The 16,395-nt window shown below is 58.3% G+C and overlaps 1 protein-coding gene across 1 annotated transcript in view; it reads left to right on the forward strand.

Moving 5' to 3' along the window:
* The first annotated feature begins 6,879 nt into the window (after positions 1 to 6,879).
* The window catches only part of PLCD4 (phospholipase C delta 4), a 29,663-nt gene continuing 20,147 nt past the window's right edge, over positions 6,880 to 16,395 (forward strand). The window contains exons 1-7 of the mRNA XM_054043250.1: positions 6,880 to 6,933; positions 8,219 to 8,377; positions 11,138 to 11,366; positions 11,731 to 11,860; positions 12,171 to 12,402; positions 12,908 to 13,109; positions 14,041 to 14,138. Of these exons, the coding sequence (XP_053899225.1) occupies positions 6,909 to 6,933; positions 8,219 to 8,377; positions 11,138 to 11,366; positions 11,731 to 11,860; positions 12,171 to 12,402; positions 12,908 to 13,109; positions 14,041 to 14,138 (1,075 nt within the window). The 5' untranslated portion in view covers positions 6,880 to 6,908. The remainder of the gene's footprint in view (positions 6,934 to 8,218; positions 8,378 to 11,137; positions 11,367 to 11,730; positions 11,861 to 12,170; positions 12,403 to 12,907; positions 13,110 to 14,040; positions 14,139 to 16,395) is intronic.

Here is a 16,395-nt window from a genome sequence, read left to right on the forward strand (position 1 = left end):
GAATACAGATAAAACCTCACCAGTTCCAGTAAGCTTCCTTTTACAGACTAGTCTCCTTCTAGTCTGGGTCCAGCAATCACTCACACGCCTGTAGCTATTGTCCTTTGTTCCAGTCTCTCTCCAGTATCCTTGGGGGGTGGGGAGGCTCTCTCCTTAGCCAGCTGAAGACAAAATGGAGGGGTCTCCCAGAAGTTTAAATAGACTTTCTCTTGTGGGTGTAGACCCCCTCCTCTCTCCTATGCAAAGTCCAGCTCCAAGATGGAGTTTTGGAGTCACATGGGCAAGTCACATGTCCATGCATGACTGAGTTCCTTACCAGCCAAGCCACGTTCTCGGGAAAGCTCCAATGTGGCTTGGCGTCTTCGAGTTCATTGTTGGCTTAAGTGGTTCTTGACCGGGCACTTAATGTGCACACCCCTTTCTCAAGACGCTGCCCAAATGCTTTACTCGGGCTATGAAGCCAGTACACAGCCACTATTCCTAACTTCACGTTCAAAAATGACACATGCCTACAAACAGGAGGAACGTGTTCAGTAGATCGTAACCTTTGCAGAGATACCCTAACCCTAAAACATATTCCGGTTATATCATATAGACGTTCATGAGCATATTCCCATGAAGCCTTATGGGGTACACCGTCACACACGTGACCTGCAAGGAAGCGCAGGAGGCCAGTGCTGTCTGGGAGTTCCCAAAAGACTGTCTCGCCATCTACGTCTTACCCGGGAGGTACAGAGCCGCTTGCAGGATCCAGCGTCCAGCTGTGAGTGCAGGAGGGCGGGGGCGTCCGGATTCAGAGCGAGCTCCCCCAGGCGCTGGGCACTGCCCTTCCACTTAGTGGAGGAGAGGTGGGCTCGGGGGGCAATTTAAGGCACTAGTTTTTTCCCCTCAAGGATTTGCTTTCAAGTCCAGGTTAAATCACGAAGGACGTGAGTTTCTGGAGAGTGGTGTCTGGCTAGGAGCTACATGTTCAGATCACAGGGGCTGGCCTTTCAGGACATAATACTGGAGTAGTAGGAGGAGCAACAGAGCTGGGGGTGGGAGATGGGGAGCCCAGGGCTGGGCTAGCAGGGGCTGTGGGTTGGGATTGAGGGGCACTGTCAGAGCTGGGGGTACGGGAGAGGAGGGGGCTGTGGGTTGGGATTGAGGGGCACCGGCAGAGCTGAGGGGTGGGAGGGAGCCCAGGGCTGGGTTAGCAGGGGGGCTAGCAGTCAGGATTGAGAGCCCACAACCAGAGCAGCTGTGGGGCTAGGGGCCAGGACAAAGGTGCATGAACAGACCCGTAAGCGGAAGCTTGCCCTGCACCTACTCCCTTGGCTCGGAGCCTGCGTTCTGCCCTGCGTGGGAGTGGCACTCGCCAGCCCCATCCGTCTCTGTGGGGTGGGAATTCCGGGCCTGGCAGGGAGGTCGACCCCCCCGGGGTTTGCAGTGATGGTCATTCCCCACTCTGCAGCGCCCGCGAGGCACAGCTGAGGGGGGATTTGCAGGAGGGCACAACAAACCCGCCGGCCACCCAACCACACCGTCCTTTGTGAAAGGAAGTTCTTCGTACATTTCCAATGCTCCGTTCTCGTTCGTTTCACTGGCTCTATTCCCCCCCCCCCCCCCCCCCGCTCCCCCTTCCTTTATTTATTGCTGCTCATTTCCACAACCCGCAAACCCCCGTCTGTCTAACCTGGCCCCAGCCCAGGGGATGAGCAAACCTTGCAGGGACGGTGCTGGTGCTAGGCCAGCGAATCCATTTGCAGATGAAACCTAAGCTCAGAGCTGGCTCCGGTCCCCAGGTGACCTCTGAGCTGCTGCTCGCCCTTGCTAAGCGGCTGTAACCTCAATTCCGGCTGACGCTGTCAGCAGCCCAATCCCAGGCTGTTCCTGGCCCTGCGCGAACGGCAGCGTTACAGCCCAGTTAACGTAGATGGACCCAGCTTGTAACTGGCTGGAAGCCCTGGCCGCTCTGCAGTGTGGGGTGGCAGGGGAGCGACCCCCAGAGCAGACCGTGGCTGAGTCCCTGACCCGGCTCTGCCATTGGCCCTGGGCACGCTCAGACTTCCCCTTCCATCCATGCTTTGGGGGACACGGGGCTACTAGCCACAAAGGCTCATCCCTCAGGTTGGTCTGCTGGTGGCCCCAAGCCAGCAGTGTATCCCCCAGCTGTGGTCTCCGGCTGCCGCCGCCGCCACCAGTAGGAGAGACCAGGATGGAGTACGGAACCCAAGCGTCCTGGCTGGCAGAGCGTTAAGTGAAAACGAGGCCGACGGTATTCGGGGCCAGGTGATTCCTACAAGGGATCCGGGCCCAGGTGAGTTCATGTGTTGTGGGGAAGGCGAGTCCCTGGCTGGGGGGCCTGTGGGGAGGGGGGTTCTCCTCTCCACGTGCAGCCAGGCATCCAGGGAGCAGCTCCCTGCGCCATCCCTGCTGGCAGTTCAGCAGCCTGCCAGGGGCAGGGTGACAAGGGAGCCCTTGGCTCTGTGCCTTTAAGGGGAGAGCCAGAGCTGGGCAGGGCTGTGAGATCATTTCTCCTTGCAAGCCCAGTTGCTGTGTCAGTTGCTGCGTGGGACAGAGCCCCGAGAAGAGAGGGGGACGGGAGGAGGGGAGCCAGTTGCTGCGGGAGGCACCAGCCACGGGTAAGGGACCCACTTCGGCAGCAACTCCGCTTCCCGGGCATTTGGGGGTGTCGGGGGCTTGCTGGGCAGCCGCCCTGCGGCTTCGGTGCCTCCTGCAGCCACAGCTCTGGGCACCGTCCAGGCAGAGCCGAGAGGCGCCTGCAGGGAGTTGGGGTGTAGGGGGGGAGGCAGCCTGTGCCCGTGCGGGGCCGGCTCCCGCTGGGTTTATTGCTCTCACGAGGTTGGTGACAGTTTCCCAGCTGGTCTCCTGTGGCCTTAGTTAGCCTCTGGGCTGGGCAGTGCCAGGTGCTCTGTGCCGCAGCCCCCCGTGGCCGTCTGGGCACTGGCAGCTCCCGGGGCTCTCCCAGTTCCCCCCCCCCTTTCGGCTCCAGGATCTGGCTCTCAGAGGTGCTCAGCACCCACCGCCCATGGCATTGCAGGCACTCAGCACCGCAGGGGATCGGGCCCTGGTCTCTTGCCATCCTTCCCAGCTTGTCAGGCAGGAGCTGCTGCCCCTGGGAGCCTTGACGCCTAAACACCATGCTGATGGGCCTTTTACAGATAGTTGGTATGCTCCACAGGGTGGCAGGGGTGGTGCCACCTTCTGGGGGGGAGAGCAGGGGTCAGTCCAGATCCCTGGGGGTGGATGATTGCCCCTCTCCAGCCGCTTCCACTTAAGGATCCCAAAGTACATTGACGCACTCAGCTTCCCGCAGCCTGCCACAAGCGGGGGAAACTGAGGCAGGGGGCGAGGCTGAGACTTGCCAAGGTCCCAGCGTGAGTCTGTGGTAGCCTCAAGCTGCGCTCAGAGCAGCCCCTGTGGGATGCTCGTGCTCCCCAGATCTGTGTGTTCAAATCCCCACAGGGCCTTTCGCTCGTCCCCGTGGGCCAGGCCGTTCACGGTGCTCCCGTGTCCTAGGACAGCCTGGCTCCAGCCTTTCCTGGAGGGTGTTGGCTGGGGCAGTGGCCTCACCCTTGTGCTCTGCGTGGTTTTGCAATCAGCAGCCAGGGCCCCTGAGCTGCAGAGGGCCCTAGTGCCCCCTGGTGCCCCCCATCATGCAGCAGTTCACTAGCCCTGAACCCCCCCGAGGTACCCCCCCACTCACAGGGACGGCTGCTTGGCAGCATCTCCCATTCCTCTGCACCCTGGTGGGAGAGACTTACCCAGCCCCCTCCTCGCCAAACCTGCCAGCACAGCCACGTTCCCGCCCTCTGGCCCCCACCCAGCAGCTCCATCCCATGCAAACACCTGCCCACGGCCAGCAATCCGTGATCAAAGTGGGACCCTTCGCTCTGCCCCATCCACCCTCCTCCAGCGGCTGGAAATCCCCCTGGCTCTGCTGGGGCAGCGAAGTGAAGTCCATGGGGCTGGGCCGGTTCCCACCAAGCCAAGCCCTTTCCCTGCACCGACGGGACAGCGGTTCTTGCCTGGATCTGCGCCGGGCTGGGAGGAGACACTCCGACCTGGGACCCCTTGTGGGGCGGGTGAAGGCTGAGCGATGGGCAGGTGGACGATCTCAGCAGGCCCCCTGAGGTGTGGGGGGAGCCAGGGGCCTTGGGAGTGCCCTGGATTTGGGTGCTCTGCTGAGGAGCCCAGAGGGCGTCCAGGTGGGGGGAAGTGGGGTGCTTCTCTCCTCCGACTGGCTTTACCCCAGGGGAGAGCAGGCGAGGGGCCGTATGTCCCCAGCCCCAGAGAAGGGCCTGCAAAGAGGCGAATGCCAGAAGGGCCCAGGAGCAGAGCCCAGATCAGAGACAGTCACCCAGTTCCCCCTGGGTTGAGCCCTTGTGTGTGGCTAAAGCCTCTTCCCCCAAGGCAGCTGGAGAGCGCCCCACAGCCCTGGTTCAGTCTCCTCCGACAGGCTGGCTGGAGCAGCTCCCGCCTGTGAGTGCGGACCTCCGGGCAGCCACCCAGGCAGGCCAGGCGGTGCGCTCAGCCAGGAGACGGCAGGGAGCCAGGGACAAACAGGAACGGGGGAGGGATCGCTCAGTGGCTTGAGCATTGGCCTGCTAATCCCAGGGGTGTGAGTTCAATCCCAAATCAACACTTGGTCCTGCTAGTGAAGGCAGGGGCTGGACTCCATGACCTTTTGGGGTCCCCTCCAGCTCTAGGAGGAAGGTCTATCTCCATGAGTCCTGGGTCTCTCGCCACAGTCCCAGCCAGCTGTGAGGAAGTGGGACTGTTCTTAATGTTTCCTCTGAATACTGTGGGGGGGCCTCAGTTTCCCCTATGCATTTCTTAAGTCTCTAGGTGGTGGGGAAAGGCCAGTGTGCATAAATCACTGACACTCTGTCTCCCTGGCAACAAATGGCCAGGCCCCCTTCCCCCCTGCAAGGGGATGCTAAAGGCATGGGAGAACAAAGAGGTCAGGTGATCTCCTGGCCCGGGAAAGGAACTCAGCAGAGGAGGAGGGGCTGGACGCAGGTTTCAGTTTGGAGCTGGCTGGGGACGGGAAGGGAGGGCAGACGGGGGTGTCTCGCTTGCTGGGCCCCAGAATGGACCTGGCTGAGGGACCCCATTCGCTGGACCTACAAGCTCTGTTTTAGACCGTGTTCCTGTCATCTAATAAACCTCTGTGTTACTGGCTGGCTGAGAGTCACGTCTGACTGCGAAGTGGGGGTGCGGAACCCTTTGGCTTCCCCAGGACCCCGCCGGGGCGGACTCGCTGTGGGAAGTGCACGGAGGGGCATATGCTGAATGCTCCCAGGAGAGACCCAGGAGGTGAAGCCGTGTGAGCGTCTTGCCCTGAAGACAGTCTGCTCCGAGGGAGAGGAGGCTCCCCAGAGTCCTGACTGGCTTTGTGGGGCAGTCCCAGAGCATCGCCCGGGGACTCCGTGACACCAGCCCCCAGGGGCTCTCCAGCCAAGCCACCACCCAGCCCAACTGGACTGTGCGTTTGTTCTGCCCAGCAGCTCCTGAAAGTCTGAGCTGGGCTGCTTGCCTGCCCAGCCTGGCTAATAGCCATTGATGGACTCCACCTCCATGAATCTATCTAGCTCCCCTTTGAACTCCGTTATAGTCTTGGCCTTCACAACACCCTCTGGCAAGGAGTTCCAGAGGCTGACAGTGCGTTGCATGAAAAAATACTTTCTTGTGTTTGTTTTAAACCTGCTGCCTATTAAAACACCCTCGGGCTTTTCCTGAATCCGGAGTGTGCTCCAGGGCCAGATGTGCAGCTGAAGGGCTGAAAGAGGTGACTGGAGATGGCTGAGTGCAGGCAGCCCCTGACAGCCACCCGTGCTGCTCTGCGGGGGCACCCCAGTCCTGTTTTTAAACTCCCCTGCCCTGCTGTCCTGGCCCTGGGGCTCCCCCAGCTCTGCCAGTGCCCCTCAATCCTGACCCACAACCCCTGATATCCCAGCCCTGGGCTCCCCCACACAGCTGTCCTGGTGCCCCTCACTCCTGACCTGCAGCCTCCTGCTGCCCCAGCCTTGGGCTCCCTCCGCCCCAGCTCTGCCGGTGCCCCCAATCCCAATGTGCAGCTCCCCCACTGCTGTAGCAACCTTGAGGTAGCTACAGACTCAGGACAGCGGCAGAGATGAAACCGAAGGGAACTACCGAGTAGCGGCAGCCACTCTGCGGCCCCGGGCAGGTGGGGCCAAGACCCCGGTATCAGCTGGCCCGACCGAGGAGAGTCAGAAGAAACAAGGTGTGTGAGCTACACAGCGAACAAACAGGACCCTATCACCAGACTGTTGGTGGCAGCCGGGCGAGTGCCAGTCCCCCACCAGCAGCGATAACACAAAGGAGAAATGCAGACTGGTTTGCAGGCCAGCACGCTGCAGGGCCTAAGAGATCGAGCAGGCTGCAGTGGCCTGACGGTGAAGGCCACGTCCCTTGGGTGGGCGCTGTACGAGTCACCCGGCCCCAGCAAGTCCGCAGCTGCTGGCCCAGAAGCTACAACAACTGCAAAGGCAGTTGAAGGAAAGATGGAGCAACTGGCATGGAACTTGGAGCAGGGGTGACCTGGCGGTTGGAGGAGGCACCGGGCAGTCAGTCTGTGTGCACATGGCTGGAATGCTGCTGTCGCAACACCTCTGTCACCGGTGCCCTTAATAAAGAGCTAATTTGTTTCACACGCCTGGAGCCCTCTCGTGTTATCATCCCGTTCACGGTGTATGAAACCCCTGCTCTTCCAGTCCTGAGTTCCCCCCCAGCTCTGCCGACACCCCCGTCCTGCTGCAGAGTGCCATGGTGCCAGGGGGCAGGAGCTGGCAGGATAAGCCAGGCAAACGTGACTGTATTGAATGACTCTGGTGTTTTCTCTTGCTAGATGCCCGTCGGGCCAAGCCCCTGACGACAGCCCCATGGCGTTGCACCTCTACAGCCCCCGTGAGTGTCCCCGGAGCGTCCCCCAGGCTGAACGGTGTGTGGGCGGGGCAGGAGTGAATGACATGGGTTTGGGCGAGTCACGGGGCGGGGTCAGACCCAGTCACAATCCTGCCAGCACTGGCGGTGGGGGGCCGGCCTGCCCCCTGTGATGTCTGGGCCCCAGCCTTGTCCTGGTCCCTGGGTCTGTGGGCCGTGGAGCTCGAGCGATCAGCAAACCTGAAACGGGCTAGAGCAGCGCATGCCGGGGGGGGGAGCTCGGACAGCTGGGGCAGAGTGGGGCCAGCCAGCATCTGGGGCTCCCTGCGGTCATGTCTGCTGTGACCCCAGGGAAGCTGGGCGAGCTACAGCACTTCCCCCGTGGCCACTAGGGTGACCAGATGTCCCGATTCTATAGGGACAGTCCCAAGATTTGGGGCTTTTTCTTATATAGGCTCCTATTACCCTCCACCCTCTGTCCCGATTTTTCACACTTGCTGTCTGGTTACCCTAGTGGCCACTAGCTCTCCACGGGTGAGCTGATCCCTCCAGGCCAGCCGGGGAGCAGGGCCCATACGGGAGAACAGAGGCACCCCGGACATGGAACTACAACTCCCAGGAGGCCCCCGGCATAGGGACAGGAATTCCAGTCGGGATCAGTCTGTTCCAAGGCGGTGCCCCAAATGCCCCCAGGGCCGCTCAAGGGCTGGCATCTTTGGGACGAGTCCAATTCACCCAGGGCGGCTCAGCGGCGGGATTCTCCACACCACGGAAGAGGAGAAGTCTCTGGGGCCAGATCCTCTGGTGTAAAACTGCTGATTCTGCCCATTTGCACCAGCCGAGGAGCTGGCCCCATGTGAGGTGTAATGGGAGAGTGCGGTCTCTGAGCTCAGGCACCCTGGTGTGAATCTGGAGTGACCCTGCTCCTGAATCATTGTAACTATGGCCGAATTGCCCCCCCACCTGCCTTTCGGGGTGCTGCGGCCATTGTCCCGTAGGTACAAGTGCATGTAGGTCTATCACAGGCTCTAAAGGGTTAACAGTGTAGTAGGTTTGCACCAGTGATGCTGGTTGCATGATGGGGCAAGTGCCGATGAGCCCCAATGGTCCCCTTAGGAGACCCCATATCACCGGGGAGCCGGCTGGGTCCCAGGGGGCAGGTGTCAGCCAGCCAGCACTGTGTGCCTTGTGAGGGCGCTGGCCAAGGCGGGCGGCAGGTATGCACTCCCATGGCGGGCCACTCCCAGCGGTGCCACCGCCCCGGTCTTCCCTCGCTGAGCACCTGCTCTCCCCGCCTGCCCGCCCGCAGGCCTCCAGCTCGATGAGACCCTGGAGCAGATGCAGCAGGGGACTCTGATGCGGAAGGTGAAGTCCAAGAGCTGGAAGAAGCAGCGATATTTCAAGCTGCAGGACGACTGCATGACTGTCTGGTACAAGTCCAAGAAGAACGGCAACACCAAATATACCTGTGAGTACAGCCACTGCTGTGTGCCAGCCCACTGGGCTCTCAGTAGGGTTCAGAGTGAACAGTGTGCGACTGTGTATGCACAAACCAAGGTGTGTGTCTGGTGGGTGGCCAAACATGGGTATGTGCATGGTAGGCATGTGATTGTATATATGGGTGGTTAGATGCGTGTGTGTGTGATTGTGTATGTGTGTGCATGCGTGTCCATGCAGGAAGGTGTCCCCCATGTCCCTCCCACTTGGAGCCCTGAGATTCCTTTCAGACAGCCCCTGCTTTGTTGTGATGCTCTGCTTGGGGTCTGCTTGAGGTTAGGGGCACCAGCCTGTCCACCACACCAGCAAAGTCCCGAGACTCTGCCAGTCTTAACTTGCCCAAGGAGGTGCTGTGCAGCGACCCTCAGTTCCCGAGCTCCCCGGAGGCGTCTCTCTGCAGCGTCACAGAACGCTCACCGAAATGATTACAGCCGCTGCCTCCAAAGAGCCGGTACACACCGCAGCCTGCTCCCCTGCGCTCACAGGGTTTACAGGCAAACCAGAAGGGCTGTGAAGAATGAGCAGAGATTGAAGGGACAGAGAACGTGTGCGTCTGGTTGCAAATCAAACAAACGTGAAAACGGTTTTGCGTGTCTAGAACTTACCAGTCACAAGCCGGGTCTCTGGCAATGGCTCGTTTACAGTCAGTTCTCAGTGTCTTCAACCCACAGGCCCGAAGGATCCACCTTCCACAGATCCCACGAATGCTGGCCTCTTTCCCCCGTCGGTGGTGGATAACTAAGGGGTTCTCCCCCCTTCTTTTTCTAGTCCAGTCAACCTTTGCAATGTATTCTTCGGAAGCGTCTCCCCAGAGAAAGTTTCCCCCTGCAGTTTGTCTCTCCCTGGTGACTTCCCCTCCCTGTCGAATCGGACGTGAACGTAACATCTGTTGTCTCTTGCAGCCCCCAGCTGAGTTTACATTGGAGACCCCGGCAAACAGGCAGGAATCATTCCGCTGTGTGTCAAGTGTTCCTGAAATACGTTTTTGGGGCACATGTTCCCAGCACGCAGCCGCAGCTCCGGACACGCAGCACCCAGTGATATTAACGACCGCTGGCATAACAGACCTTTTATAGTGCATTGATATTGCAGACAGTTGCTTGTTCTTTGGGGTTCAGATCCCCCGTGAAGGCCAAAAGTATAACAGGGCTCAAAAAAGAATGAGAGAAGTTGCTGGAGGACAGGTCCATCAGTGGCTATTAGCCAGGATGGGCAGGGACACAACCCCATGATCTTTAAATCTCTGATGGCCAGATGCTGGGAGTGGACGACAGGGGATAGATCACTTGATGATTCCCTGTTCTGTTCACTCCCTCTGGGGCACCTGGCATTGGCCACTGTCAGAAGACAGGATACTGGGCTAGATGGACCTTTGGTCTGACCCAGTCTGGCCGTTCTTATATTTTTCCCCCAGGGTGTCTGACTCTAATTGTCAGACCCTCCCTTCTCCAGCCCCCCATCACAGCCCCTTTTCTGCCATCACAGAATCATAGAAGATCAGGGCTGGAAGGGACCTCAGGAGGTATCTAGTCCAACCCCCTGCTCAAAGCAGGACCAATCCCCAACTAAATCATCCCAGCCAGGGTTTTGTCAAGCCAGGCCTTAAAAATCTCTAAGGAAGGAGATTCCACCACCTCCCTAGGGAACCCATTCCAGTGCTTCACCACCCTCCTAGTGAAACAGTGTTTCCTAATATCCAACCTAGACCTCCCCCACTGCAACTTGAGACCATTGCTCCTTGTTCTGTCATCTGCCACCACTGAGAACAGCCGAGCTCCATCCTCTTTGGAACCCCCCTTCAGGTAGTTGAAAGCAGCTATCAAATCCCCCCTCATTCTTCTCTTCTGCAGACTAAACAATCCCAGTTCCCTCAGCCTCTCCTCGTAAGTCATGTGCTCCAGCCCCCTAATAATTTTTGTTGCCCTCCGCTGGACTCTTTCCAATTTTTCCACATCCTTCTTGTAGTTTGGGGCCCAAAACTGGACACAGTACTCCAGATGAGGCCTCACCAATGTCGAATAGAGGGGAATGATCACGTCCCTCGATCTGCTGGCAATGCCCCTACTTATACAGCCCAAAATGCCATTAGCCTTCTTGGCAACAAGGGCACACTGTTGACTCATATCCAGCTTCTCATCCACTGTAACCCCTAGGTCCTTTTCTGCAGAACTGCTACCTAGCCATTTGGTCCCTAGTCTGTAACAGTGAATGGGATTCTTCCGTCCTAAGTGCAGGACTCTGCACTTGTCCTTGTTGAACCTCATCAGATTTCTTTTGGCCCAATCCTCTAATTTGTCTAGGTCCTTCTGTATCCTATCCCTACCCTCCAGCGTATCTACCACTCCTCCCAGTTTAGTGTCATCTGCAAACTTGCTGAGAGTGCAGTCCACGCCATCCTCCAGTTCATTAATGAAGATATTGAACAAAACTGGCCCCAGGACCGACCCCTGGGGCACTCCGCTTGATACCGGCTGCCAACTAGACATAGAGCCGACAATCTAGCCAGCGTTCTATCCTGTGGGAGACCATGGGTGCTGTATGGGTCAGGGAAGCGATCACCAACGGGGTCTCCAGAGCAGGGTCCCTATTGTGTAGGGCCTTCCAGTGTTTAGATACCAATGGACAGACCCCAGGGACGGATGGACGGAGGGATGGACAGGTGGATCTGGGGCGATGATATCTCGCGCAGGCCCTGCCCGCCTCTAGAGCCTGACCCATCCCTCCCTTCCAGTCTCCATCAGCGATGTGGAGACAGTGCGGGAGGGTCACCAGTCTGAGGTGCTGCAGAGCCTGGCTGAGGAGTTCCCACCTGAGCACTGCTTCACCGTCGTCTTCCACGGGCGGCGCGGGAACCTGGACCTGATCGCCGGCTCCCCTGAGGAGGCGCAGTGCTGGGTCCAGGGCCTGCGCCGCCTGGTGGAGATCGTCACCAAGATGGACCAGCAGGAGAAGATGGATCAATATCCTTCCGCCGGCCTGGCCCCAAGCCCCGGTTCCCCTTCCCCTTGCCCCCTCAGTGCCCTTCCACCCACGCAGAGGAGCAAAACCGGGGGCATGGCTGGGAGACACCACCGTCAGCCTGAGGGACGGGTCTGCCTGCCTCGATGTCCCCTGGATGTCTCCGCCCCAGTGGATGGGGAAAGGATGTGCCATATGCTCATGTCCTGGGGGCATTGGGAGCTGGCGGGCCTTTAGCTAGGTCAGTGAGGGGGGATACCACCAGTGCCCACAGCCTATGGATGGCCCCCGTCTGTTCCCCTCCCCCGCCTCAGGCAGGGTACTCTCAGCCCCCCGTCCCGTCGCTTTCCTTAGCTCCCCCGGCAGGTGGATCTGCGACTGGTTCCAGAAGGCCGATAAGAACAAGGACGGGCGCATGAGCTTCAAGGAGGTGCGGCAGCTCCTCAAGATGATGAACATGGACATGAACGAGGACCATGCGCTCCGGCTCTTCCAGGTGAGCGCCGTGCTGGGGGGCGGGCCAAGCTGGGTGCCTCCCCTTTCCTTGCCCCCCAAAGACTGGCCACCCCCACCCAAAGGCTGTTTTCAGAAGGAAGCCCTCTGACGGAGCAGGTCACATCCATCCATCCATCCATCCACTCAATGACCCACCCATCCATCCATACTCAACATCCATCCATCCATTGACCGTCCCATCATCCATCTGTACCCATCATCCATCCATCATTCATCCTGCCAGGGGCGGGTGGGGCATGCACTGGCACTGTCAGTCCTGCAGCGTCCCCCAGGCCCTGCTCTCGCTGCAGATGGCCGACGGGTCGGAGTCAGGGACGCTGGAGGGCGAGGAGTTCGTGCTGTTCTACAAGGCGCTGACGCAGCGAGACGACGTGCTGGGCGTCTTCCAGGCGTTCTCCCAGGACGGGAAGAAGCTGACCCTGCTGGAGTTTGTGGATTTCCTGCAGCAGGAGCAGCTGGAGGGGGAGAACACGCAGGAGTTCGCCATGGAGCTGATTGCCAGATACGAGCCGTCTGAGAGCGGTGAGGGTCACGGAACGGAGCAAGGGAAGGGACCAGCCCCGGGGGCCGAGGCAGCTTGTTCTCTACAGGGCCCGGCCAGCTCTTTGCTTGGTCTGTTACATGGGGCTCTCGGCCTTTCCTGGTGGTGGAGGGTTCCCAGCCAGATTCCTCGCCCAGACTGGGAGCAATGGGGCTCACCCTTTCCAGGATGGTGCCCCCTTATTCAAAGCCCAGTTTTCGTGATCCCCTTACAACTGCCCGTTGCCTGCGTTTCTCGGACCCGCTAGATGTTTAGTGATTTTTTCCTCCCTCTTACTATGGTCTCTGGTATTTGATTAGCTCTGGTCATTGCCAGGATCTCTCTTCTCCCCTTTTGGGAAGATTGGCACCACACTTGCTTTCCTCCAAGTAGCTAGGAGCTCTCCTCTTGCCCTGGGCTCAGGGCACCGCAGGGGACAGGTCCCTTGCCGGGCGGGGTGGCTGGACCGAGCTCCCCGGTCTCTTGACGTTGCTCCTCCATCTCCAGCCAGGGCGCGCCACGTGCTGAGCCTCGACGGCTTCCTCCTGTACCTGCGCTCGCCGGAAGGCGCCATCTTTAACCCCGCTCATGAGCCGCTTTGTCAGGACATGACCCAGCCCCTCTGCCACTATTTCATCTCCTCCTCGCACAACACCTACCTGCTGGAGGACCAGCTCCGGGGCCAGAGCAGCGTCGAGGGCTACATCAGGTACCTGAGGAGAAGGCAGCTGCTCCCGAAGGGCATCGCCTGGTCTCCACGGGGGGCAGCGTCGGGTACCAAGGGCTGTGGGGGGCCTCTGGGTTCATCCTGCCCCGGTGTCCCAGCGTGGCGGGAGGGGAGCTGTGGTTTTGCTGGAGGTGCTGCCATTCCAATGAATTGTAAACCCAATGCCTAACCACGCAGGGTCATCAGGTCCCCCTGCCCCCTTTCAGCAGAGCCGTGGGGCTAGCCCCACCTACCGGCCAAGTTCAATATGGGAAACTTCATTCTCCCACCCTAAGCCCCTGCCTGGATGGGATATTCCGTCGCTGCCTGTCTCGTGGAGCAGCTGCCATGCTCCACACAGAGGTGGCTGCATCACTGTGGTAGGCAGGGCCGTCCCTGCAGAGGGATCAGCATTGTTTGCTTTGGGGCCAGGTAGGAGGCGCTGGGGCACACTGCGGTCGAGTCATTAGAGCCCAGGAGTCGGGGACAGAGGGAGTCCATCGCTGGCGGCGTTAGACCTGGCCCCGGTTACTCCTCTGTGTATCGCAGCCACAGGAGCGCGGGCCGGGCCCCGTCGTGCCGGCCACTGCACGCACACGGGGAGGACTGTGCCTGTGCTAAGAGCTGGCACAACAGTCAGGAAGGTCGCTACTCCAGATGGAAACCGAGGCCCAGGGAAATGCAGCCACTCGCCCGCTGGCTGTGGCAGAGCTGGGAGCTGCCCCGGCTTTCCCCAGGCCAGGCCAGTCCTGCCCGGCAGCCCTGGCGCGTTACGTCGGAAGCACCAGCGAGCAGGGGGCAGCCCAGGGTGGGTTGGGGACCGGGCTAGGCTGCGGCGAGCCAGCGTCACATGCCCCAGGGAGCAGGGCGGTGGTACCGGTGGGGGGCGCTGAGCAGCCGGGGGGGGTCGTCTCACGGGGCGTCTCCTTGGCAGGGCTCTGAAGCGGGGCTGCCGCTGCTTGGAGGTGGACTGCTGGGACGGGCCCAGTGGGGAGCCCGTCGTGTACCACGGCCACACGCTCACCTCCAAGATCATAGAATCATAGAATCATAGAATATCAGAGTTGGAAGGGACCTCAAGAGGTCATCTAGTCCAACCCCCTGCTCAAAGCAGGACCAATTCCCAGCTAAATCATCCCAGCCAGGGCTTTGTCAAGCCGGGCCTTAAAAACCTCCAAGGAAGGAGACTCCACCACCTCCCTAGGTAACGCATTCCAGTGTTTCACCACCCTCCTAGTGAAATAGTTTTTCCTAATATCCAACCTGGACCTCCCCCACTGCAACTTGAGACCATTGCTCCTTGTTCTGTCATCTGCCACCACTGAGAACAGCCGAGCTCCATCCTCTTTGGAACCCCCCTTCAGGTAGTTGAAGGCTGCTATCAAATCCCCCCTCATTCTTCTCTTCTGGAGACTAAACAATCCCAGTTCTCTCAGCCTCTCCTCATAAGTCATGTGCTCCAGACCCCTAATCATTTTTGTTGCCCTCCGCTGGACTCTTTCCAATTTTTCCACATCCTTCTTGTAGTGTGGGGACCAAAACTGGACACAGTATTCCAGATGAGGCCTCACCAATGTCGAATAAAGGGGAACGATCACGTTCCTCGATCTGCTGGCAATGCCCCTACTTATACAGCCCAAAATGCCGTTAGCCTTCTTGGCAACAAGAGCACACTGTTGACTCATATCCAGCTTCTCGTCCACTGTGACCCCTAGGTCCTTTTCAGCAGAACTGCTACCTAGCCATTCGGTCCCTAGTCTGTAGCAGTGCATGGGATTCTTCCGTCCTAAGTGCAGGACTCTGCACTTGTCCTTGTTGAACCTCATCAGGTTTTTTTCTGCCCAATCCTCTAATTTGTCTAGGTCCCTCTGTATCCGATCCCTACCCTCTAGTGTATCTACCACGCCTCCTAGTTTAGTGTCATCTGCAAACTTGCTGAGAGTGCAGTCCACACCATCCTCCAGATCATTAATAAAGATATTAAACAAAACCGGCCCCAGGACCGACCCTTGGGGCACTCCACTTGAAACCGGCTGCCAACTAGACATGGAGCCATTGATCACTACCCGTTGAGCCCGATGATCTAGCCAGCTTTCTATCCACCTTACAGTCCATTCATCCAGCCCATACTTCTTTAACTTGGTGGCAAGAATACTGTGGGAGACAGTATCAAAAGCTTTGCTAAAGTCAAGAAATAACACATCCACTGCTTTCCCCTCATCCACAGAGCCAGTTATCTCATCATAGAAGGCAATTAGGTTAGTCAGGCACGACTTCCCCTTCGTGAATCCATGCTGACTGTTCCTGATCACTTTCCTCTCCTCTAAATGTTTCATAATTGATTCCTTGAGGACCTGCTCCATGATTTTTCCAGGTACTGAGGTGAGGCTGACTGGCCTGTAGTTCCCCGGATCCTCCTTCTTCCCTTTTTTAAAGATGGGCACTACATTAGCCTTTTTCCAGTCATCTGGGACCTCCCCTGATCGCCATGAGTTTTCAAAAATAATGGCTAATGGCTCTGCAATCTCACCCGCCAACTCCTTTAGCACCCTCGGATGCAGCGCATCCGGCCCCATGGACTTGTGCACGTCCAGTTTTTCTAAATAGTCCCGAACCACTTCTTTCTCCACAGAGGGCTGGTCACCTTCTCCCCATGCTGTACTGCCCAGTGCAGCAATCTGGGAGCTGACCTTGTGCGTGAAGACAGAGGCAAAAAAATCATTGAGTACATTAGCTTTTTCCACATCCTCGGTCACTAGGTTGCCTCCCTCATTCAGTAAGGGGCCCACACTTTCCTTGATTTTCTTCTTGTTGCTAACATACCTGAAGAAACCCTTCTTGTTACTCTTAACATCTCTTGCTAACTGCAACTCCAAGTGTGATTTGGCCTTCCTGATTTCACTCCTGCACGCCTGAGCAATATTTTTATACTCCTCCCTGGTCATTTGTCCAATCTTCCACTCCTTATAAGCCTCTTTTTTGCGTTTAAGATCAGCAAGGATTTCACTGTTTAGCCAAGCTGGTCGCCTGCCATATTTACTATTCTTTCTACACATCGGGATGGTTTGTTCCTGCAACCTCACTAAGGATTCTTTAAAATACAGCCAGCTCTCCTGGACCCCTTTGCCCTTCATGTTATTCTCCCAGGGGATCCTGCCCATCTGTTCCCTGAGGGAGTCAAAGTCTGCTTTTCTGAAGTCCAGGGTCCGTATTCTGCTGCTCTCCTTTCTTCCTTGTGTCAGGATCCTGAACTCGACCATCTCATGGTCACTGCCTCCCAGGTTCCCAT

The sequence above is a fragment of the Malaclemys terrapin genome, chromosome 11 (assembly GCF_027887155.1).
Source record: "Malaclemys terrapin pileata isolate rMalTer1 chromosome 11, rMalTer1.hap1, whole genome shotgun sequence".
Lineage (NCBI taxonomy): Eukaryota > Metazoa > Chordata > Testudines > Emydidae > Malaclemys > Malaclemys terrapin.